General features: G+C 46.7%; 1 protein-coding gene across 1 annotated transcript in view; it reads right to left on the bottom strand.

Annotated features, from left to right (window-relative positions):
• LOC146821939 (xanthine dehydrogenase/oxidase-like) overlaps nucleotides 1-24,026 on the bottom strand; it is a 645,326-nt gene that overhangs the window by 459,200 nt on the left and 162,100 nt on the right. The window contains exons 7-8 of the mRNA XM_085613025.1: nucleotides 20,218-20,289; nucleotides 751-837 (exon numbers count right to left, since the gene is read on the bottom strand). Of these exons, the coding sequence (XP_085469151.1) occupies nucleotides 751-837; nucleotides 20,218-20,289 (159 nt within the window). The remainder of the gene's footprint in view (nucleotides 1-750; nucleotides 838-20,217; nucleotides 20,290-24,026) is intronic.

Below are 24,026 nucleotides of genomic sequence, written 5' to 3'. Positions count from 1 at the left end.
TGAAATGAAAAGGTCAGTTACTAAAACAGACTTCAGGCCCCCTAATAAAAATATATTACAGAAAAAAAAGGGGATGTCAGGCGAACTATAATTGAGTTGGCGGTGTTACAAATAAATAAATTAAAATATAAAGAGATACCAATTATAACAAGAGCCCCAGGGAACAAGTATGCTACAGTTACATTAAACGTGAAGGCTGCTAAAGAAAATTGTCACAAAAGTGGCTACTTGTATATTTAGGGAGGGAATAGAGCACGTTCAGATGAAACACTGCTTTACAAGAACATTTGGTATTTCATTTGCAAGTGTGTTTCATATAACAGCGAAAACACAGCTTTCCTCGAATTATGAGAAAACAGTTGGTTTAAAATACATAATACAAAGCCACAATGACAGTTGTGCAAGTATTAACCAAGCTTGGCTCAACTGTACAGATGCACCTTTACCGTCATATAGTATATATATAACCTCAAATCAAAGAAGGACATGTGTTGTAAATTAATTCTCTGGCAGGAAATAGCAATGCGATGTATTTTTTCTTTCAGTAAAGCTTGTGCAGTTTAGCAGTTTCCAGTTATATGAGGGAGTATTTATTCCACATTCTCAAATTTGCTAAATCAGGACAAAAAACAACATTGTTTACTCGGATTCAAGGACTCTTTCTATTGGCATCCAATTGGCAGCCAGTCGTTCGTTTTGGCTCATACATCCAGCAGTAACTGTTGGTGCAGTTATTATGCAGTCACTTACCAGTAGTTCAGGAGGAAATATTGGCTCTTGGGTTGGGTCAAAGGGTTGGAATTCAGCAGGATTACAGAGTGCAGATGATGTCTCTGACTGTGAAAAAGAGACACACAAAACTTTACATTTCTACGTTTTGGCTACATAAAAATGATATATATGCATTCCTTTGGAGATTTTAAGTAACATCTGTTTTATTTCTATGCATTAAGTACGCTAACTTGTAATTTGTCCCCCACTCAAAATGCAGGTCTCCTTTTATATGTGATTTTGCTCAACAAGCCATCAATCCATTAATTTTTTTAATTAATTCATGTGACTGGAAAACAGTAACAATAAAATAGCAGCAGAATTTTAACACATAATTGAATGGTACTCAAATTTACTTCCAAACTTACACGAGAAAAGGAATTCCAAAAAGTGAATTTGAGAGTGATTTAATATATTTATTATATGTTTTTATATGGCTTCCTTGGGAAGACATTACCCTCAATACCCCAAATGAGATCTGGTTATTCCCTACAGTGACGACTCAACAATAGTTAACCAAGTGGTTAACCACTGTTGTGGAAACACTCAAGAGGAAACACTGGCTTCCCCTTTATTTTGCCGCCTAACCTGGGTCTGAGCAGATCGTGGCAGTAGATTGGCAGTTGGCGGCTTCATGCGCCTTCTCTCGCCTCTCCAGGGACTCCACGGACCCGAAAGAGCTGGGACCGTGCAAGTAGCGCTCTCTCTGGACCACCCTTGTTCTCTCCTGTCGGCAAGTCTCTGCAGATCCGTGGTTAGAAGGTGAAAGAAGCCGCGCTGAGAAGTGGCTCTCACAGAGCTGCTGACAGCGTAGTACCACCTGGGGTGCGGCTAGCATCGCTGCCCCTCCCCCCCCACTGCCTCAAAACTTCTTATTTTTCGTTTTCCGACAAATCTTTGGGGGCTGGACCAAGGGGTGACTGGAGGGGGAGTGGTATGCACTGGTATCAGTGCACATGTGTGTTTGGCCGGTTATCTCAGGACGGCAAACCCACTTGCGCGCTGAAGCTGGCTTCAACCATGCTGCGTTGTCAAGTTGGAGACAGCAGGAACAGGCTCCCAGTCTCACTGGGAGCGTAAATTCAGGGCGCTCAGGCCAGTCCTGATGCTGCTCTCATGCATGAGGGCAGCTTCAGGATTGGCCGCAGGGGGGCCTGAAGTGGGCTGGCGCTGAACAGTGTGATGCAGCGGGTTGCAGGTAAGTTACTTTTTGTATTTATTTTTGTATTTTATTTGTTGTCTGTCGTCCCCCCATCCTGCCCCTCTTCAACGACACCAGCTGCTACAGACAGATGGTGGTGGTGGTGACTGGCAGAGGACAAGGCTGTTGTTTTTAAGTTTGGGTGGGGGGAGGGAAAGGATTCTGCTGAGGGAGGGTGGTGGAGGTAACTGGCTGGAAGTCAGGTGGCATGAGACCAGGAATTTGTTTATGTTTAAACTTGAGTAGGAGAGGGATTTTTCAGAGGTTGTTGGGGTGGGTTGCAGAAGGCCAGGTAGTTATTTTCTTGATTTGGGAAGTGGAGGATGTCTCTGGGGTGGTGGGGTTGGAGGCAGGAGGCCAAGTTTTGTATTTATTTATTTTAAATGTTACATATCAAACCCCTATTACTCCTCTGCCCCGGTAGATATATTGCAAGCAGGAGCAGATGATTTTGTGGGGCCAAAGAAAGCAAAGTTATAGAGGAGCAAAATGCGATTTTTTTACAGGTGACAAAGACAACTCACACTTCAATCTCATTGTCCATTTAATGCCCCTTAGAACACCTTGGTGAAAACCATCTCCATAACACATAGTTACCCATGTATAATGCTATACGTTAGGTATGGCTCACTCTGAGAGTCACTATAGTGAACACCAGAATCTGAATCTGTTTATTCACAGCTATGATGAAGGATCAGTGGGAAACAAAAATGATTTCCCACTATTCCTACATGATAAAGGAACCTCAGGCTGCACTGGCAGGACTCTCTGGGAGCATGCTGGAGATGAGTGTTTGATTTGCTCAAGCGCGATTTGGTATCGCTTTGTTCACCCTAAGCTGGCAGGGTATGCCCACACGTGGGCCCCTTGCTCACTTTGCCACTGGATTCAAGATAGCCTGGCTGATGAGGGTTATGAACCCAAAACCCGTCCCAGGATGCTTGTTTCCGGTCCAGGGAAGACATGACTTGGCAGTTCGGGCTGGACTGGTCCCATGAGGCACAGGGTCAGACTGATTTGCATATGGCCATGTCTGAACTGGGGTGGTGGAGTGAGCTAAAGCATGATGATGGATTAAACCCAGATCAGTTGACTGGGGGTGAGTGTTTGATTTGCTCAAGCGCTCCGTCTATCATCCCCTATGGCATCACTGCTGTGCTTAAGAGCAGATAGCACAGCTTCAGGAATGGCAGGAAGAGGGAAGGCACATTAGGGACGTGAAGGAGAAGCCAAGTTGCGTATGGCTCCAACATTACAACTCTGCTCCTGCATAGCAGCTGAAAGCAGAGGACAAGTGATTTTAGAGGTTCATACATATCATAAAATTACAGATCAACATTGCATATATATTATTAGATGTGGTTAACATTATAATAGATTAAAATCAGTTAAATTCGTTTTTTTTAAATCTAATATATTTATAAAAAAAATATTCTAAAACATTTTAAAATTAATCAAATAACTTAAACAAATACATGTAACTAAATTAAAATATCTTTCAAAAAGGTACATTTTAAAATTAAATTATAAATTCAAATAAGTATAATTTTCAAAGAAAAAAGATATCAGTAAAAAAGATATCAATATTTAGTATAATATGCTAATAAACAATATTAATGTGTACAATATGTACACTTATTAATTCTAAAACAATATAAAAACTTGTTATTACATCATACGGGGGTGGGGATGGGGGTATGCGCCGTACATGCGGGGGTGGGGATGGGGGTACACGCCATACATGCGGGGGTGGGGTACGCACCGTACATACAAGTCCGATCCGGGACAGCGCGTATGTGACATTCGCACGGAGTCAGGCAGCGTTTTACGGACCAGCAAGTACGATTCGTGCCCACAGCACTTCGCACGGGAATATTTTTACGGGAGCCAAAAAGTGCCGGAAAAACGAAGTACGCCGCGATGCACGAGGAAAAGGGGGCCCGGTACGCCCCGTACACCCATCCCTACACGTCCGCACTGAACCCCCATCCCCACCCCTGTATGTACGGCGCGTACCCCACCCCCGTATGTACGGCGCGTACCCCACCCCCGTATGTTCGGCGCGTACTCCACCCCCGCATGTACGGCGCGTACCCCACCCTCGTATGTACGGTGCGTACCCCACCCCCGCATGTACGGCGTGTACCCCCATCCCCACCCCCGCATGTACGGCGCATACCCCCATCCCCACCCCCGTATGTACGGCACGTACCCCACCCCCGTATGTACGGCGCGTACCCCACCCCCGTATGTACGGCGCGTACCCCACCCCCGTATTTACGGCGCGTACCCCACCCCCGTATGTACGCCGCGTACCCCACCCCCGCATGTACGCGCCGTAGCCCCAGTGTATGTAACAAATGCGAACTAATGGTATATATTCATATATACTATTTATATTTTTTAACTGAATTTTAATGATGTAATAACAAGTTTTTATATTGTTTTAGAATTAATAAGTGTACATATTGTACACATTAATATTGTTTATTAGCATATTATACTAAATATTGATATCTTTTTTACTGATATCTTTTTTCTTTGAAAATTATACTTATTTCAATTTATAATTTAATTTTAAAATGTACCTTTCTGAAAGATATTTTAATTTAGTTACATGTATTTGTTTCAGTTATTTGATTAATTTTAAAATGTTTTAGAATATTTTTTTTATAAATATATTAGATTTAAAAAAAAACGAATTTAACTGATTTTAATCTATTATAATGTTAACCACATCTAATAATATATATGCAATGTTGATGTTTTGGTATACAATATTCTTGTATTCAATATTCTTTTACTTTACAATGTAAGTATGTAAAGACGATATTTTGAGGCTCAATATTTTTTCATGGTGTTTTTTGTATTGTGACTTTTTATGATTGCTATTCTATCATAGAAGGCATGCTCTAAATCTAAATGTTGTATGCCCTTCTAAGAATATTGGTTGCTGGCCAGAAACCTAACCCAATACACAACCAATTGCTCATTAACTGTATGATTCACTGACACAGAACTCAAGCAATGCAATCTCATATCCTTAACCATGCTATTCTAAGCTCAGTTACTTGAGTGATTAACAGATATTTCTGGGGAAAGCAGGGCAAACAAAACTGACCTCTGTGGAGCATGAGAGTCAAAACACTACTCGAAATAACTTCTTGTGCTAAACCAGAAATCAAGAAATAGTCATGATAGGGATCCCCACTGTGATATAACCCTGGAGTCTCCACACATGGCAGAGCTCAGAACAGGATAAGGAAAAATACTTTTTATAACTTTCAAGTATGCCTGCGCTACTGCACTAGAAGCCACTATGTTTGACAACCAACAATATGTAGGCACTACAGCCCTCCCGTGCAAAATTAGCCACCACCAAATCAACTCTAGGGCTGCACCACTTTATTGCTTCTTAGCTGCAAAGAGCTCATGCAAACAATCCATACACACTGTAGCGGGTTGAAAAGCCCTGCCTCTGCAAAGAGCTTCACAGTGGTCCTATGCATGGCGCATTACCAGGCACACTATATAATAATGCAATCCTAATACAATTCAGCTACCACCATAAGCTAAGTGCATAATACTAGCTAACACCTCATAGTGGGGATCTAGTGTTGCAACCTATATTCACACATTGCAGGGTGGCTACAGGAGTCTAAAGTGTTTCCTGGAACACTTCCAGCAAGTCAGGGAGAGGAAGGGATAGTGATAATTACACCAGAGTGAAACCAAGGACTGTGAAGCATTCATTGGGATAGACATGACACTATGTTGCGTGACCTAATATAAGTAATAAAAGCAAGCAGGGTTACAAACAGTGAACTGTAGGGTTGCAAACAGTAGACTGGAACAAGAATTGTCATGTTTGAGCATGAGAGCAATTGCGAAGAAGTCTTAATTTTTTTTTTTATGAATCGAAATGGCACTAGTAATATAAGAAGTGTTTTAGTGAACCCGGCTTGCATGTCAGGAATAACGTGCTTGGGTATTGAGAAGTTTACTGCGTCTGAAGCCATAAAAATAAAAAGAAATGTGAGAAATTTAGCCATCTGATTCAATCACATCTTACTAGAATATTGTGTTGATTTAAATATTTTCATAATTCTTTTGTTTTCTGTGCATGAAGTATGGTGGATGTGCAAATAGGTGGACATATGTGTTGGAAAGGAATTGCAGTGTGAAGGACACCTGTGTGCAATTTGTTTGGGGAAAATATCCATGTGACAGTGAGTGAAGATGAGTGTGTGCTGTAGTCTGTGAACTCATAAGTGACATAGGGGTTCATTACGATGCCGGACGGAAGCCCATCCGTAGTGTTGGCGGTGGCGGAAAACTTCTTTTTTACCGCCCCTGATGCGTATATTGGGACCGCCATATTACCAATGGGCCAACAGAGGCCATTGTCCGTCCAATGGTCTCTTTCCGTCTCCGCATGTTTTACTAGGACACAAGGGTGGCGGACGGAGCCTATAGAGCAAGACCGGCATGGGGAAACATGTTCCGTCCGTCAACCAGATTACGATGTTGCAAACAGCCCTTCCCTCCGCCACGTAAAAACCACCACGTCGCAGATGGCGGAAACACAACAACGGAGAGAAAAAGCCGATACAGTACCCATCTAACCCACCGTAGCCACCATGGATCCTGCGCTACCGGGCTTCCCACTGCTCTACCTGATGCACCTGCGGCAGAGAAGACACCGCTGTGCTCAAAAGCAGAGGTACATTTATTTTATTTATTTCTTTATTGGGCTTTTAAAGCGCGACAGCTACCCAAAAAGGTTTTCCCGGCGCTAAGAGATATTTAACCACATGAGCAGAACGAAAGACTCTGGGGATAGGCGGGAGCAAGTTACTGGTTAAAAAGCCAGGTCTTAATGGCTTTGCGGAAGTGGATATAGCGGGTTTCCAGGCGTAGGTGCTGAGGGAGGGAGTTCCAGAGCTTAGGGCCCAGTAGGGAGAAAGATCTACCCCCCCATCCTCACTAGGCGTACTTTGGGTACACAGAAAAGGCCTTGAGATGAGGATCTCAGTCAGCGAGCCGGCGTGTAGGTTCGCACGAGGGCTTGTAGGTATCTAGGGGCATTGCCCCATTTGATTCTGTGCATAAGGCTAAGTGTTTTGAATTTGACCCTGTTTTCAATTCGTAGCCAGTGGAGTGCCTTAAGGGGACCGGACATGTGTTCCCTTCTGTGGCACTTGCAGAGCAGTCTTGCTGCAGTGTTCTGCACCAGTTGAAGGCGACACATGACTGCCTGTGGAGACCCTAGGTAGAGGACATTTCCGTAGTCCAAACGGGAGGTGATTAATGCGTTGACCACAGACTTTTGAGTGTCGTCAGGTAGCATCCAAATGATTTTCCTGAGCCACCTCAGGATGGTGAAACAGGTGGATGTCAGGCTAGTGACTTGGGGCTCCATAGTTAGGCTGTTGTCAATGATAATGCCTAGGTTGCGTACTTTTTGTGACGGGATGGGTAGGGAGCCCATTTCAGATGGCCAGTGTCTTGGGTTCCAGAGATTTTGGTTTGGGCCCAGTATTAAAACCTCCGTTTTGCTACCGTTTAGTTTGAGCATGTTTTTACTCATCCAGGTGGCGATGTTCCTAAGGCCAGACTGCAGGAGGGAGGAGGAGTCGTGATCTCCATTGAAGAGTGAAAATACGATCTGTGAATCGTCGGCGTAGGTAAACATGTTTAGACCTGCTGCTTCGGCGATCTGGGCGAGCGGGGTTACGTATAGGTTAAAAAGCAGGGGGCTCAGCACCGAACCCTGAGGGACACCATAAGGGGATAGATGGACATTTGAGGCCACGGTACTGGAGGTGATTTGGAACGTCCTGAGAGTCAGGAAAGATGATATCCAGTCCAGTGCTTTGCCTCTGATGCCCATGGTGGAGAGCGAATTTAACAGAATGTAATGGGAGATGGTGTCGAACGCTGCGCTGAGGTCAAGTAAAATCAGCGCAGCGGAATCACCTCTGTCAACTAGGAGGCGAAGATTTTCCATCACTCCAAGCAGTGTCGTCTCAGTCGAAAAGCCAGGGCGGAAACCCGATTGGGAGGGGTGAAATATGTTGTTTACCTCCGTGAATCTGGCGAGGTGTCCATGGACATGTTTCTCCAGAACTTTGGAGAAACATGGATTTTCGGATCTGCCGATGGTTTCTTCAGTAGGGGTGACACCATGGCATGTTTTCACATGGCTGGGACCTTTGCTGTGGAGAGGGATAGATTCAAAGTTTGGCAGATGATGGAGAGTTGTGGGGTGTCCAGGAGTCTGAGTACGGAGATTGGAAGGGGTTCGATGGGAGAGCTAGATTTTACTTTCCCTAAGATGTCTCGAAGACCCTGAACATTTATCTCGGGCCAGGATGTTAGTGGCTCGTAGGACAGGTTTGGCGCAGGGGAGATGGCCTCCACCTTCGGATCGAGATCCAGCTCTGTCACTACTTGTGTCTGGTGTTGTTTTACAATGTCCTGGTAGATGGTCTCAATCTTCTTTGTGAAGAACTGCGCCAATTCTTCACATTGAACATTATTCAATGGAAGGGGTTTGGCTGATGTGTTTGAGCCCGCTAACTCTTTTACGAGATTGAACAGAGTTTTAGATTTGTTAGTGGCTTCTGAGATAGATTTCGCCACGTAGTTGGCTCTGGCCGTAGAGCAGGCTTTATGGTAAAGCTTGAGTTCGTTTCGGTAGGTCAGGCAGGCTACAGGGGAGTAGTCTGTCCTCCAAAGGCGTTCCAAGCGTTTACACTTGGATTTTGCTGCTTTCAGTTCCTCGTTATACCATAACGCCGGAGAGTTGTGGGTTGTGAATTTTGTGCGAGCCAAGGGAAGGCAGGTGTCTAAGGCTCCTAGTAGCCATTTGTTTATATTAGTGGCTACAATCTCTATGTCCTCAGTATCAAATAATTCATCCAGAGGTGCAGAGTCTAGGACGGACATGAAGTGATTAATGTCCAGTTTCTTCCAATTCCTTTTACCGGACTGTCCTGTCCTGCCGGAGGGACTAGAAGTCATATGGTCAGACACGCTGAAATTAGTAAGGAAGTGATCTGACCAGTGTCGGGGCAAGGCTGGATGGCAGAGTGACAGGGGAAAGCTTGAAAAAATTGGGTCCAAAAGGTGACCTCCTTTGTGTGTAGCTCCCGAGTTCCACAAAGTGAGATTCATGGCAGCAAGATCGTGAATTAAGTTTATGCCAGGTTTATTCAGATGGTCATCAAAGTGTATATTTAGGTCTCCTATAATGGACAAATTGCTGTAGTTTACCCGGACCAAGGCGACCCAATCCACAAGTTGAGTTGCCCAGGGTTGAATAGGGCCGGGTGGTCGATAGATCAGGAGACCCGTGAAGGTGAAGTTCGGGTGGAGTTGAAGTTTAAAAAGGGCCATCTCACAGGCGTTTAGGGAAACCGGTTCCAAGGTACATTGCAACGATTTATTAAAGATGACTGCTATGCCACCCCCTACTCCAGTGGGTCGGTCTTTTCTGACAATGGCATAGTTAGACGGTAGGGCTTCAGCTATGTCTGGTCCTGAGCTGGCGTGTAGCCACGTCTCTGTGAGGAATAGGGCATCCAGTGAGTTGTCGGACAAAAGGTCATATATGTTTCTTTTGTGTTTGCCAAGGGATCTGCAGTTCAAGCTTCCGAGAAACCACGTGTGTACCGGCTTACGGCCTGAGGAAATGGGCCGACAGGGCTGGGGGACATCGAGTTGGAAGTTGTAGGAAGGACACGAGATGGAATTGTGCCTGTCATTAGGTAGGATCTTACAATTTAGCTTGACGGGGAGTCGCATGGAGAGTAGTAGTTCAGGCGTGTAGACCCTTATTACTGGAGCGTGGCCTCCAGGGGTTTTGGGCCCTGGGCCCGGCCTGGCGCGGACGGGCGCAGACTCGGCGCGCTGACGGCGCGCCCAGGGAATGCACATTGATATAGGAAGGTGGGAGGCGTGGCCTTAGGAAGTGGGCGTGGCCCGGGGGTTTGGCGCGAGATGGCGGCGATGTTGTTCCCTACCCGCAACAGCGCTAAGATCCGCTGTGCGAAGGAGATTACAGCAGCTTTCAGGGGGAAAGTGCTCAAGGGTGAGTGTTCCGTGGATTTAAAAGCAGTACAATGCAAAGATAATTTTAAAACAAAATACGAACAAGCTCTCCCGGCTTCCGCCTCAGGAGTGATTAGGTATCAATCATCTCCACGCATGCAACCCCTGAACAACTACAACTTCCAGCAAGCGTGGTGTGACCACGATGAATGTGGCAAACTGCCAAATGCAAAGTGCGAGGCCCATGCAATTCTCATGAGTGACCCTCGGTGCCCCTGAAGGCAATTGGGGCCAATGCCGAGTCCGCAGTTGCAGAGCGAAGACACTGCAATATAAAAAAATGTACGCCGCTGTAGGCTCACATTGTCTGATGGCTCATTCGCATAGTGTGTGCCACAAAGCGGCGGCCTGGAAGCTGCGACCGCAATCCTGCAACATTCAATTGGGGCCAATGCTTGTCATCGCTGTGGATGCCAGCTAACGCGCATGCAAACACATTCTGCATTTGAATTGCCGCCATGCGAATTGCATCACACATCACAACTAATTTGCCTAAAGTGATTGATGCACCCCATGTGTAATGTGGGGCACGAGGCCCCCATGCATATAAAGTAACCACACAGACACTGTACTTGAATGGGAGAACTGGCACCGGGCACACGTGTCAGGACCCTTTTGTTGGCAGGGTCACATGCCCAGTGATGCCTGTGCTGGGTGGCTGTGGGGTGGGAGGTAAGCCAGCCCTCTGGGAGGGACTGGTACATCAGAACAACTAGAATAGTGACCAGCTGGTCACTACACTGTGAAGGTATGAGAGAGTGTGACCTTTGAGTCAAGTCTTCACACACATGGTATGTTCAAGAAAGGAGAGTGAAATTACATACATTGTCATGCCTCATAGCCAGCATGGACTGAAATGAGGGAAGGAGTGAAAAAGGACAAAGGTCTCTCGTACTGTACCAATGTTGTGTAATGAAACCTCCAGCCTGTGAACATCGCTTGTATATCCCTTGACATCTGACTGCCATCTCTTGGCCAGGGGTCGTCTTGTGAAGGGCCTGTGATGTAGGCAGACAATTAGAGGTGTCCATTGTCTGCAAATCAGACATACCTGCTGCAAACTGTCCCCAGCACCCCGAGGCTGCCTGGTGATATTGACTACAACTGGCACAGGGACAACAGTGTTGGAGGCAGCGGGGGTGATGGAGGAGGTGGCTGCCACACAGGTCGGTGCTGCAGGGGTCTGTGTTGTTGTTGCAGCTGTTGTGGGAGTGGTAATGGTGGGGACAGTGAGGGCCAGAGACTGGGCTTGCCTGGGCACGCCGGAGGGGCCAGGTCGGTCCTCCTCAACCGTAAAAAGCAGTGAGTCTGCATCCGAGGGTTCAGCTTCTTGGGTGGGAGACTGGCTGGGCTCGTCCATGGCATGGGTGCCTGCTGTTGCTGGCGAGTCATCTGTTGAACAGAGGTTGGATTGTCAGCATGTTCAGTACACGGCACAACTTTGATGTTCATATTTGGCACATTTCGATTGAGACAACATGACTTTTCACCTTGGCATTACTTGTCATTCATGACAGTTTGTCAGTAGTGGGACATGATGTGGAGGTAAATACATTGCTCGTCAGCGTTGTGACATGGCTGTAGCAACAATTTCTTATGTACAGATATTGTATTTCCAAAGACATGTCCTCTGGTACCAACTTGTTGATCATACACTTCCGTTCATGCTAGGATATTTGTGACTTTGCTATAACTGTTTGAATACTATGCCGCAACTTCCTGATTTCTGTTGTGCTTTTTGTGCTGTCCCCGTGTGGTTTGTGATATTTGACTGAGTCTACATGCATGTGTTGTGTTGATGGGAGCCTTTATGCTTTGGGATAATGGTACATGCACATTGGGTTTTGGCAACTGCGTTCTTGGGTTTTGCTTTGCAGTTACATGTGACTTCATCAATGACACTTTGATTCATGTGAACTCTCAATGGTATTTTCTGTGTGTGCACTGGCTGCAACTTATGAGGCTTGGCAGAGTTGGCTCACAAGTGTGGGATGTGGTGGTCAGAGAGCTCCCTGCTGTTTGGGAGGGAAGACAGAGGGCCTTGTGGGAGTTGTGGCCTTGCTGTCAGGTCCTGACAACCCCCTCCCGAGTAAGATAGCTACTTACCTGTTATGTGAAGCAGAGAAAGGAAATGCTAGCCATATGAGACATTCATGTTGACAGCGTGCATTGTACATGGGTTAGATTTTGTCTGCCAATTGAGGCTCACTTGTTGTGCACAACAGTATATTACAGTGGGATGTGGTAATTTTGTTTGTACTTACCAGCCTCCACTCCCCCCTCAATTCCTGTGAGATTGTCGGGATGCAGTATGGCGAGCACCTTCTCCTCCCATTCAGTGAAGGTTGGTGGTGGTATGGGAGGGCCGTCACCAGTTCTTTGGGCCGCCTCGTGGTTCCTATGGGCCCGATGCTTGACCTGAGTCTTGAGATCGACCCACCGCCTTTTGATGTCACGCAGTATGCGTAGGGTGGTCCCTACATAATTGACTTTGTTGTCGATCCTTGTCCACATCTGGGTTTGCGCACAAGTGGGGTGTGTTGGACCAGGCTTCCATACATATGTGGTTCTACCCTTATTATATCGTCTAACATCACTTTCAACTCAGTGTTGGTGAATTTGGGCATTTTCTGTTTGACCACAGTGCAAAGGTGAGAAAAGTGCAGGGTGCAGGGGGTGGTGGAGTTATGTGAAGTGTATCAGGTGTGTGGGTGGGAAGTGGTGTTGTGTGGAGATGGGTGTATGTGATGTTGTGCTGTGTGCGTAAATGGCGCCTTGTCTCTCTGTGTCAGCTTCTGGTGTGCTAAGGTTGCTGGTCCAGAAACGGGTTGGTTTTAAGCAGCGGTATGTGGGTGTGTCCACATGTGTGTTGTCCTCCAGGTGTTTCTTCAATGCTGGGCATGGCTTACGTTGCCAATGGACATTTGGGGTGTATCATTGTGGGGTGTGTGATGTGATTGAGGGCAGCGTCGAGTGCAGGCACACTTTGTGCATCGCTGTTCAGTTTGTTACTACTGCCATTCATTTGGTCTATGCGTGAGCAAGGAAATCGGAATGCAATGCTCCGTCCTCTAGCTCCGTGGTTTCTTTGTAATTGGCCATGTGTTCATTCCGCGGCAGGAGCGGCCTTTTTAGTCCCTTGAACTGCTTTCCCCATCCACCGCAGTCGGATTTGCAACTTTTCCAAGCATGGCAGATGGTCATTTGTGAGTTCCGTTCGCCGTGGTAGGATTTTCCGTGCATTGCATCACAATTTGATTGATGGAGATGCCGAGGGTCATGCGGGTGGATTTTTGCTGCGAGCACGGCGGGCGGAAGCTTTTTCCGTCCGGCATCGTAATGGGCACCATAGTGTGTGGGGGCTCTGAGCTGCCGGAAAGTGGTTTGTGGATTTTCAAAGATCTCTTTGAAAGCAGGCAGTGCAGACATATGTAAACAGCTAAGATGAAAAACTCTTCGCCTTAATATTTCTATGCCTGCTTGTTCCCCAATCACCCATCCCAGCAATAATAATTTTAGAATGGTAAAGGAGTAGGGTAGCAGGTGGTCTGTGGAATTACCAAACACTGGAATGCTTGTTTAATCTCAGCAAGCTTGCCTGGGTTGTAGTGTAATGGACACTGACCTATTTGGGTATTCGCAGTTCATTACACTATTGACACAATATCAGGGTACTTTTTCAGGGCTCAAATTTGGTAGTGAAAATCACTAAATTCAACAAGGGCTTCAGCAGATTTTATAGCAAAGGGTTCACCACACAAGCAGCTCAACAGATAGTGGATTCAGCCACTTTGGACTGGAAGAAGAACTTACTTATCTTTGATAACGTTCTTTGTGGTGGATACTCTTCTTAACTGCAAATTCCTCACCTTAGAGTACACCCCAGACACTATACTGGTCCCAGAATCCTTTCCCCAGCAATGCTCCTTTTGTGCCATTAGGTGGCACCATATGGTTCTGCATTGGCTCTGTACTGCCCTCGAAGCAACGTAGTGGAGGCATATATAAGTGCCACCTCTACACGATGAAATCAGTTTCTTATTTTGTTCCCTTTCCGCATGCTCATACATGGAGTTTGAACAACTGTTGGTACCAGTGTGCTGATTTCTAATTTGAGGCCTTTTTAAATGCTAAAAATAGGTCACTCCATGGAACTGGAGGGTGGGAGAGTGGTGAGAAATGTATATTTCGAAAGAGTAACCACCAGAACCATTTCTATTGAAGGTAAGTAATTTACTCTTCTGAAGTATTCTTCTAACCACAGGTTCCTCACCTTAGAATATATACCAAAACACTACCTCCCTAGGCGTAAGGTTTGTGGAGTGGGCTCAGACCAAAAGGCCCTGCAGGACCGAGTGGGTGAAATGGCCTTCCCTCCAGACCTGGCTGTCAAAGCAGTACTGCTCTGTGAACAAATTTACAGATTTCCATGACGCTGCCTAGTAGAGAAAAAAGTGATGTAGGGCAGCTACACTGAAAGTGTCTGAGGCTCACACATGTGAGAAGCTGAAGTAATTACTGTAGAGACTTGACATACTGGTTTAGGAGTGGTGAAACCCTACTCAACCAGCAACCACAATTTATATCAGGGTGAAACACAAGCAAACCCCAAATTAACCTATGCGTATCCTTCTGGTAGCTTGGCACAAAACCAGTCAGGCTTAACTTGGAGTCAATGTGTACAGTATTTATGAACCACACGAACAATAAGAGTGAAAACGCAACACAATAAAAATATCACACCAATTTAATCAAATAAAGTAAAATGTAATAAATTATTTGATACCAAAATTACATAAATCCAGTTGTCATCGAGGATGCCGAAACGAGGGCCTTGCAATGCAAATTTCTGCATCGAAGATGCATTGCACAGCAGCAGATCCCAGGAGACTGCAGGCTGCGATGTGAGGTTGTGTCGGAGATGCGTCATGCTGCTGTGGTTCTGAATCAGGGGAGCAAGGAGATGCATCGTGCTGTGTCGGTTCCAACCACAGCTGGGCAGGCAGAGCACCTTCAGGCCCATATACAATGTTCTAGTACTGAGGTCACACCACTTGTGGCTGGTAGTTTTCACAGCAGACCGAGTCCAGGTGCTGGGTTCCAGGTGGTTGGAACCTTTTCTGTCCCTGAGGCTCTGGTAAGGCAGCCAGCCAACTAGCCATTGGAGTCACTCTGGTGGTCATGGGTTCAAAATGCATGTCCATACTCACTCAGGCAGCAGGGCAGCAGAGTAGCAGTCCGTCTTGTAGCAGAGCAGCACAGCAGTCCTGCCGAGTCTTCCACCGGTCCAGAGTTGGGTCTGAGTGTTTAATATATATATTTGGTGCCAGCTTTGAAGTACGAGAAGGTTCTGGAGGTTTTTCGCTCCCAGAGTTGTCTGGAATTTCCTATCAATCTCCCCTGGCCCCAGCGTGTCTGGGGGTCCAACAGACTGGTGTGAAACCCTGTGTGAGTATGCTCAGGCAGAGCTATTGTGATGTGCAAGTGTGGTAGGTGACAGCTCCTCCGCCCTCATCAAGTCAGAGAAGGCCCATCATGCCAACACTTTGGCTCACTGTCTGGGAGTAATACACAATGGCGAAATGCTAACGACACCTAGTATATGATCCAGGATACAGGCTGCAGGCACAACATGGTTAGGACAAGAAAATGCCAACTTTATAATAGGGCTTTTTCAGACTTGTGACTTTAAATCTGACTTTACCATTAAAGAGGGTTTTAAATTACAATTCTTTAGACACCAAACTCGGTATTCCTATTTGCTCCCAATTTGAAGTTATCACTCATTAAAAGCAATAAGGTAATCCAATGTTATCCTATGGGAGAGGTAGGTCTTGCAGAAGTAGAAAACTAATTTATGAGTTTTTCACTACGAGGACAAGTACAACTTTTTAAATACACAGCACCATGCCCTCTGAGCGGAGTACGGCCTAGCCTGGGGTGAATTATATGTTGTAAAAAAGAAGGTTTAGGCCTGGCATAAGGTTTACTTTGACAGGATAAAACTGCACCCACAGGCTTCAATGGCATGTCTGAGACATGGTATGAACTACTTAGGTGGGTGGCACAATAGGTGCTGCACATCCACTATAGCATTTAATTTGCAGCCCCGGGTACAGGTAGTACCACTTTACTAGGGACTTACAAGAAAATTAAATATGCCAAGTTAGCGTAAGCCAATTTTACCATGTCTAAGTGAGAAAGCGCAAGCACGTTAGCAGTAAGTAGAAGTGGTAAAGTGTGCAGAGTCCTGAAAGGCAACAAAAACGGGTTCAGAAAACAGGAGGCTTAAGGCAAAATGTTTGGGGATGACCCTGCAGAAAGGGCCAAGCCCAACAAATGCTATGAGGAGAACCGACAGTAAAGTCAGGAGACAGAGCAAGCAACTATGAGTTGGCTTGAAAGGTGCAAACATGAGAAACTTCAAGAGCAAATTAAGATCGCATTGTGGCATCGCAGACTGTCTGGAAGTAAATGTGTGTCAAACCTTTTATAAAGTCACCAGAAAGGTGATTTAAACAAGGACGGTTGGCCCGGTAAACATAAAAAGGTCGAAAGGGTCGACAAACAACCTTTAATAGCACCCACTGCTCGCCCTTTGTCGGCAAAGACAAAACAAGCAAAAGAACATTGACAGCCTGACTTGTAAAAAGTCAATCTTATGGATACCACAGCAGGCCACAAGTTTGACCCAGAACTAGGCATAAATGGACTTCATTTGAATGACCGTCTCCCAATAAGGATGACATCCTTCAATTTAGCCGGCAGATCAAACAGTCAACTGCTGCTGTTCAATCTCCATGCATGGAGGCATAGGTCGTTCGTATTTGGGTGCAGGGCAGATCCTGCTACTGTGACAGAAGATCCTCTTGAAGTGATAGCTTGATCGTAGGGCAGATACCATGTTCACAAATTCCAGGTACCAGACACTCCTGGACAAAAGATAGTTCCTGATCTTTTTCAGAGTTGAGGGAAGCAGAGGAGAGAAGGTCTACTAGTGTCATGATTTTAATTACAGATGGAGTACTGCTTTCAATTCCAGGTGGAATGAATCTCCTAGCGAGTGTTCTCACAGGAACTCAAAAGCGCAAAACCTTTGGCACTCAGCGTTAGACAGTGGCAAAAAAGATCTAGCCAGGGTACTCTCTGCTGCCTGAAGATGCCCTGTGCCACCTCGTGTTGTAGAAGCAGTTTGTGATCTGCCAAATGCCACTTACTTAGCTCGTCTGCTCTGGCATTCTAGGATCCCGCCAGGTGGGTCGCAGTCAGAAAAATGCCCTAACACTTCAGCCAGCTCCAGAGGTGCAGAACCTCCTGGCAGAGCACCCAAGTTCCCACTTAGCTCTGCTTGTAGCAATGCCATATAGCTGTGGTGTTGGCTGTGAAAACCTGCACCAGCCTCTTGCAGGAAGGCTTTCAAAGATAGACGAATGGCCCGCAACTCCAACAGATTGATATGGAGCCGGGCTAAAATCAGAGGCCAGCATCCTCTGATCTCCACCTTGCCCACATGGCCTACCCATCCCAGCAGGGACCCATCAGTAACAAATTTTAGCTTTGTGTGGCGGGGAGAAAGGGGCCTGCTGCTGGACCAATTGCATTTGAGCAGCCATCATGGCAGATTGTAAGCCATCTTCTCTGAAATCTGGACAGCATCTGATAGACTTCTTTGATGCTGGGCCACTGGAACATATGATTCCATTGAAGACATAAATGACAAGGAGAATTGAGGAGGCTAAGAGGCCAAGAAGCCTCAGTTCTGCTCGCATTGAGATCCAGGATTGATCCTCTAAACATCAGGACCATAAACGAATGTCCTAGATTTGTTGTGGTATAGGGAAGGCTCTAAACTGCACTGTATCCAGGAGCACTTCAATGAATAGAGGCTTCTATGAAGGAGTGAGGGGTGATTTTGGCTCAAACGATGTTAGGTTTATCACAATCTGGAGATAGGTTACAACTGACTGCATCAAGCCCACCTTCTACAACCAGTCATCGAGATTGGGGAAAACTGGTATCCTCAACTTCGAAAGGTGGGCAGAAAAGACAGCCATTCACCTTTGTGGGCACTCAATGCACACTGGTGAGGTAGAGGGGAAGCACAGAAAACTGAAGATGCTCCTTGCCTACCTTGAGCCACAGGCAATACTTGTGAGACTGCAGGATGGATATGTGAAAATATATGTCCTGTAGGTCCAAGGACACCATCAAGTACATTAGCCCAGAGCAGACATGATCTGAGACAGCCTGAGCATTTTGAATGTATCTGTCTGCAAGAAGGCATTCAGAGATTAGGTGAGAGATTCCCATCCTTCTTCGGCATAAGGAAATATCAAGAGTAACAACCCTCTCCACTTTCTGTGTGTTGCGCCCTCTTAATAGCATCTGTGAAGAGTAACAGATGCACATGCGCAGACATGTGGTCCTCTGAGAGTCACTCTGTTGTGGCGGGGAGCTTTGGCGAGCAAAAAGTAAGGGTTAGGCATTCTCCTGCTGAACGATTTGTAGGACTCATCAGTCAGACATGATGGGCTGCGATCCTGGGAGGAAGTGCTGAATTCTGCCCTCAATAGGATGTGGGTTTGTGCTACTAAGGGCAAACTAAAGTGGCTTGATGGCTGTTGTCACATGGGAAGGAGAATGGCAGAATATGCCCCTCAGCCAACCTGTGCGTTAAATGCAGACACACATTTCTGGCCTAAAAAGGACTGGGGAAATTGCTGCAGTTGTTGAAAAGAGAGTTTTTGTCAATAAACCAGCCCCCCGGGATAGCCTCAAAATTTTCTGACCTGATGTGGAAACTACATGCCAGGGGCAAGAGACCCAGGGAATGCGCCGTTGCTCTACAATCTCTAATGCGCTCCAGGACAGAATCAGTTTTTTCACCAAAAAGGCTTACACCATCAAATGCACATCCATGAGAAAGGCTTGTGCATCTCTAAAAACCATGTTGTGCCCCACCACGTGCATCAGCAGAGCACAACACTGTTGCCAAAATACCCTTCTGAGGCATCAGTAGTGTCTAGGCAAGCACAAATCCCATACTAGGCCGTGTCTTGTCCGTCATGAACTGTTTGAGCCAGAGAGACCCTAAGGCATGCCGTTAAGTGGGCTGAGTCCCTCTGGGTCTAAGACCTGGGAGTATTTTAAAACGGTCATTGAAACAGGTTCCTCTTGTGCCCTATATTCTTGTCCTTAACTTTACTGAGCGAAACACTGATGATTTCTGAACATCGGATGTAATAAATGTTCAGGTAATCCATGTCAGTGACTTAGCTCCTGTTTATATCTCATGAGTTACTGAATATTGCAGTGCATTAGATTGGTAGCTATTCCCAAGATGTTGTGTTTTGCATTTTTTTTTTTCATTGTTCAGCACATCACTCTCGTATAGTGCATGCTTTGAATGGAGTCGCCTCCAAGTGTTTACAACTAGCCACTACTGACAGCTTTGGAGTTGAGATTGAATGTAGTGTGAGTTTCTCGCAGGGCCTGTTAGTGTTAAAAAGTTGTTCAGAATACGTGCTCATCTCATCTTTGGCTTCTCTGCAGAGCGCACACAGACAACACATGACAATAGCCTTGGCTGGTTTTAGGTGCACATCAATTACTGCGTTATTGAGTAAATCTGCACGCATTCTTCGTAGCCCTACGACGAGTGCTGGTGTAGGTCCTACACTTGATTAGAATTCCACTTAGACTACACCTGGCTTAATTTTGTTAACCAGGAGTGCTCCTGGATTAATCCATGGCTTCTTCTTGGATTACTCTTGGAATCCAGAAGTAAGCCAGAAGTACTAAAACCGTAAGCTTTACCTACCAATAATAAAATTTTTGTGAATTGAGCCTTAGTAGTTTTTTTGACAATTGTCCCCCAAATATTAGCTTTCGCATGCCATAATAAAACCATGGGCCAAATTCAAATAGACTGTGCGGTGACTTACTCCTCTATTGCAGGAGTAAGTCAAGAGAATGCCCGATGGACTACTGGTCAATCGTGAAATCCAGTAGCGATCAAGAGTACTACAAAAGTCACACCTACGAAATGTTTTGATAATCGGCCTGTGTGTTACAGGAAAGGCGTAAAAGGGTGATATAAAGGATATGGTAAAGCGCCTTTTCACACTTACAGCATTGTTTTCATTTACAATCATACAGCAGCCTTGATCCTTGCCCCTCCTTCCACAGCAGTTTCCACTGTCCTGTTGGAAAAAAGGAAGTTCTCGTTAAGTACCATGTTGTATAGGTTTATGCAGAACATTTATAGCATCCTGATCTGTACTCCAAATAAACTTAAATTAATTGCCCTGGGAGGGGAATAATAATTGCTGCATGCTTAATTCCAACTCGAGAAACACTTTTGCTCCTCCAAGATGTTGTGCGACTCCTTCACCTTTGACCTTCAGCCCACAGTATTAAATACATCACTTCCTCTCAACTTCTCATTGTCTGTTGGAATCCACCAGATATTCTGTCTGATCTTTACTGTACCCCTGTATTGTAATGCATCCTGGCATTACCAATGACCCCAAATCTAGTGAGGCCTGATGACTGAATGTGCGCATATAAGATCAGATTCAACTTTTTAAAATGTATTTATTTATTTATTTTAATAAGTTTTCTATACATAGTACATGCATTGGCTATCCGGGTTTACCGCCATTGGTATAACATGGTATATAGTACAAGTAAAGTACATTTCGGGCGGGTCTCCCTTTGTTTGTTATTATATATTTTTGTAAAGAACTAGGTCTAAGGTAGCAAAGTACAGGAAAGTTTGGAATAAGCTGAGGAGGAGGATAGGACAAACATTCACATGCAAATTGCATTATTTACAAATGTAAATTCTACAAAGGTGATTCTACATTCATAAAACTATTCACTTACACGTAATATTATTCCAGTATAGTTTCCATGGAAATAAATTTGTTCCCATAGATAGAGTAGGTATTGCAAGGTGGGGATGTGCTGGAAAGTATGTGGACACTCACAGACAAGATTTTCGGGCATACATCAACTTATTTTTCGTGCACCACTTTCACCAGAAAAATGGCCACAAATTACACTCTTGTGTGGACTGACCTTATGTGTGAGCAAATGTGCCCCACAAACGGCAGGAATAAACGTGTATCTGAAGGAGACTGCGGTTGGGACTACCCACACGACTGGTGGTGACATAGGGAAGGAGTTTCTTTGTGGGGGAAAATCTTTCCCTTTTGAAAAAATAAATATCAAGCACGATTGGGCTTGGGGTGGAGAATTCAAAGTTCGTAAATTGACTTTTGTTACAATTAGATACGTGAAAAAAAAGCTCTGGCAATGCAGGAACCTTTAAATGACAAAGGGGCATATTATCAAGAAACGGCGTTAAGGGGGGAGGAGCCTAGCGCTTGACCAAGATGGCCACGTGAGCTCCGAGCTCCCGAGACCCTCGCGCCCTCCGTCGACTATCCTGTCTCTAATCCTGTCGGTATGCATGGCATCGTGTGTATGACCTGTCAGGGAGGCGATTGATGCTACCCGCGGTCGGATCGCCCACCGGGAACCGGACTTATGCCTGGCGGAAGATTGCGGCCTATCTCCGGGGGATGCCAGGAGCTAGAGTTGGCAGGATGCCCGACTTCTAGTTGAACAACAACGGCCAGGCGAGGGGTGAACTGTCGGACGGAGGTCCCCGTCCTTTCACTTTCGCTTTCTCTCCCTTTGTCAGCCCTGCCCCTGGAGAGCTCTTGGTGGCTTTATTATCCTATGGACGCTCGGCAGGCTACTCTGGTGGCCCACTGCAGAGCTGATCACCCCTGATTCCTTTCACTGAGAGGGACCCGTCTTATCTGAACCGACCTGCTTGGTATCAACCATGTCGGGCAAAGCAGAGGTGGATCGGCTGAAGGCTAAGTCTACCAGGCGGGGAGCTTATACCCAAGTCAATAGTATGGACCGCTATGCTCTGCAGAAGGGATCACCGAGTGGGTCAAGCCAGTCGCCGGATACCCAGAAGGAGGCCTCGCCTTTGGCCCCGGAGCTCTCACTACAGGATGTCATGGGCGCGCTCGAAGGGATGCAGACCTCGATTGGGAGACAGTTTGATGCCCTGGCGCATAAGGTGGATGCCATCTTGGTGGATGTTAATCTGATCCGTGCGGACTTGGGCAAAACGAATGAACGGGTTAAGACCCTGGACCTCAAGACCACGGGCCTCACCGATGATGTCACGGAACTGCAGATCGAGGTTCGTAAGCTGAGGACCGAGAGTGATCTCGCCGCCCGCCGGCTGGAGGATTTTGAGAGCCGGGCCAGGCGCAACAACGTGCGCGTCATCCGGGTCCCGGAGTCCTCGGATGAGGCTTCGGTTGACCTGCTTGTCGAGGACTTGGTGCTTAATCATCTGAAGCCTAAAGGTCTTGGAAAGTTCTTTGCGGTTGAAAGGGCCCATAGAGTGCCGGGTGGAAGGCCCAAGGTGGGTGCCCCACCGAGGCCGATCGTCGCTCGGCTCTTTCATTTTCGAGATCGGGACGCTATCCTGCAAGCATCAAGGGTGACGGGCCCGGTCCCCTTCCAGAACGCGTCGGTGAATTTCTACCCGGACTTCACCCAGCAGGTGCAGAGGCAGAGACAGGGCTTTCTGGGGGTGAAGAGGCGGCTTCGGGAGAGGGATCTGAAGTACGCCATGCTCTTCCCTGCCAGACTACGTGTGGTGCACGAAGATCGGACATTTTTCTTTGACTCTCCTGTTATGGCCGATGAATGGCTGGACGCTTTGCCCCGACGACGGACGGGGGAGGACATTGGCGAGGATGGGGACAGTGGCCGGGACGGGCAGGGCTGATTTTTCTGAGCCGGGCTGACTCGACTTGGCTATATTTGAAGACTTGAATAGAGTGTAGTCAATGCGGAGGGCGGCGGGAGGACGAGGGGTGCTCTTTTCCTCCCTTAGGGTACTTTTTGTAGTTTTTTGGGGTTTTTGTAGGGCAACAGGCACACTGCAAGTTGGGGGGGCTTTGTAAGCTGCCGCAGGGGTGCAGGGTGGGGGGGGTTTTTGGGATTTTGGGTTTGTTGTTGGGGGGTTTATTTCTGCAAGGCATGATGATTCTTTCCAGGACTGTTCCATGGTGGCTCTTCGGGAGTGGGGTGGGCCTCTTTACGTTTGAGGATGGGGGTAGGGGTTTAAGTGTTATAAGCTGGAATGTTAATGGTTTGGGGGATCGCATTAAGCGTGGGATTGTTTTTCAATTCTTGAAACGGTCAATGCCGGATGTCGCCTTGCTGCAGGAGACGCACCTTATTGGTAATACGTGCTATGCTCTGAATAGGAAGGGTTATAAATTCATAGCACATTCGGGATTCTCCTCTGGGTCCAGGGGTGTGGGCATCCTAGTCAGAGCTTCGCTACCATTTGAGGTGGACTCCACCATTGTTGATGATAGGGGGAGGTTTGTGGCGGTGGCGGGGCGGTGGGAAGGAAGAACTTTGGTTTTAGTTTCGGTTTATGTCCCGCCGGCCCTGCAGGCCTCCACGTTCACAGATCTGGGTAGGGCCCTGCTGGATCTCCCGGGGGGTATGCTTGTGGTGGGAGGTGATTTCAACGCTGTTGGCTCCGGCCTGCTGGATAGATACCCGCCCAGAGACACAGGGGGGGCTCAGAGGTGGCTCCCAGACTTCCTAAACACGTTTGGCCTGATAGACTGCTGGAGGCTCCGGCACCCCACACAGAGCCAATACACGTTCCACTCCGGGGCACATGGTAGTCTCTCCAGGATTGATTACCTACTCACTCTGGCTGCGCATGCCTCATTGGTCTCCGAGGCGAGGCACATGGCGCGTGGTATATCTGACCATTCGCCTGTGTGGATCCGGCTGGATCTAGGTCGGGAGGGAGGAGGAAGGGTGGCCCCTATCAACCCGTGGTATTTCCGAGACCCCAAGATGCGCAGCGCGCTGG

This window comes from Triturus cristatus, chromosome 6, assembly GCF_964204655.1.
Source record: "Triturus cristatus chromosome 6, aTriCri1.1, whole genome shotgun sequence".
Classification (NCBI taxonomy): domain Eukaryota; kingdom Metazoa; phylum Chordata; class Amphibia; order Caudata; family Salamandridae; genus Triturus; species Triturus cristatus.
The sequence above is the reverse complement of the archived record's forward strand: the minus strand, read 5'-3'. Positions and strand labels throughout refer to the sequence as shown.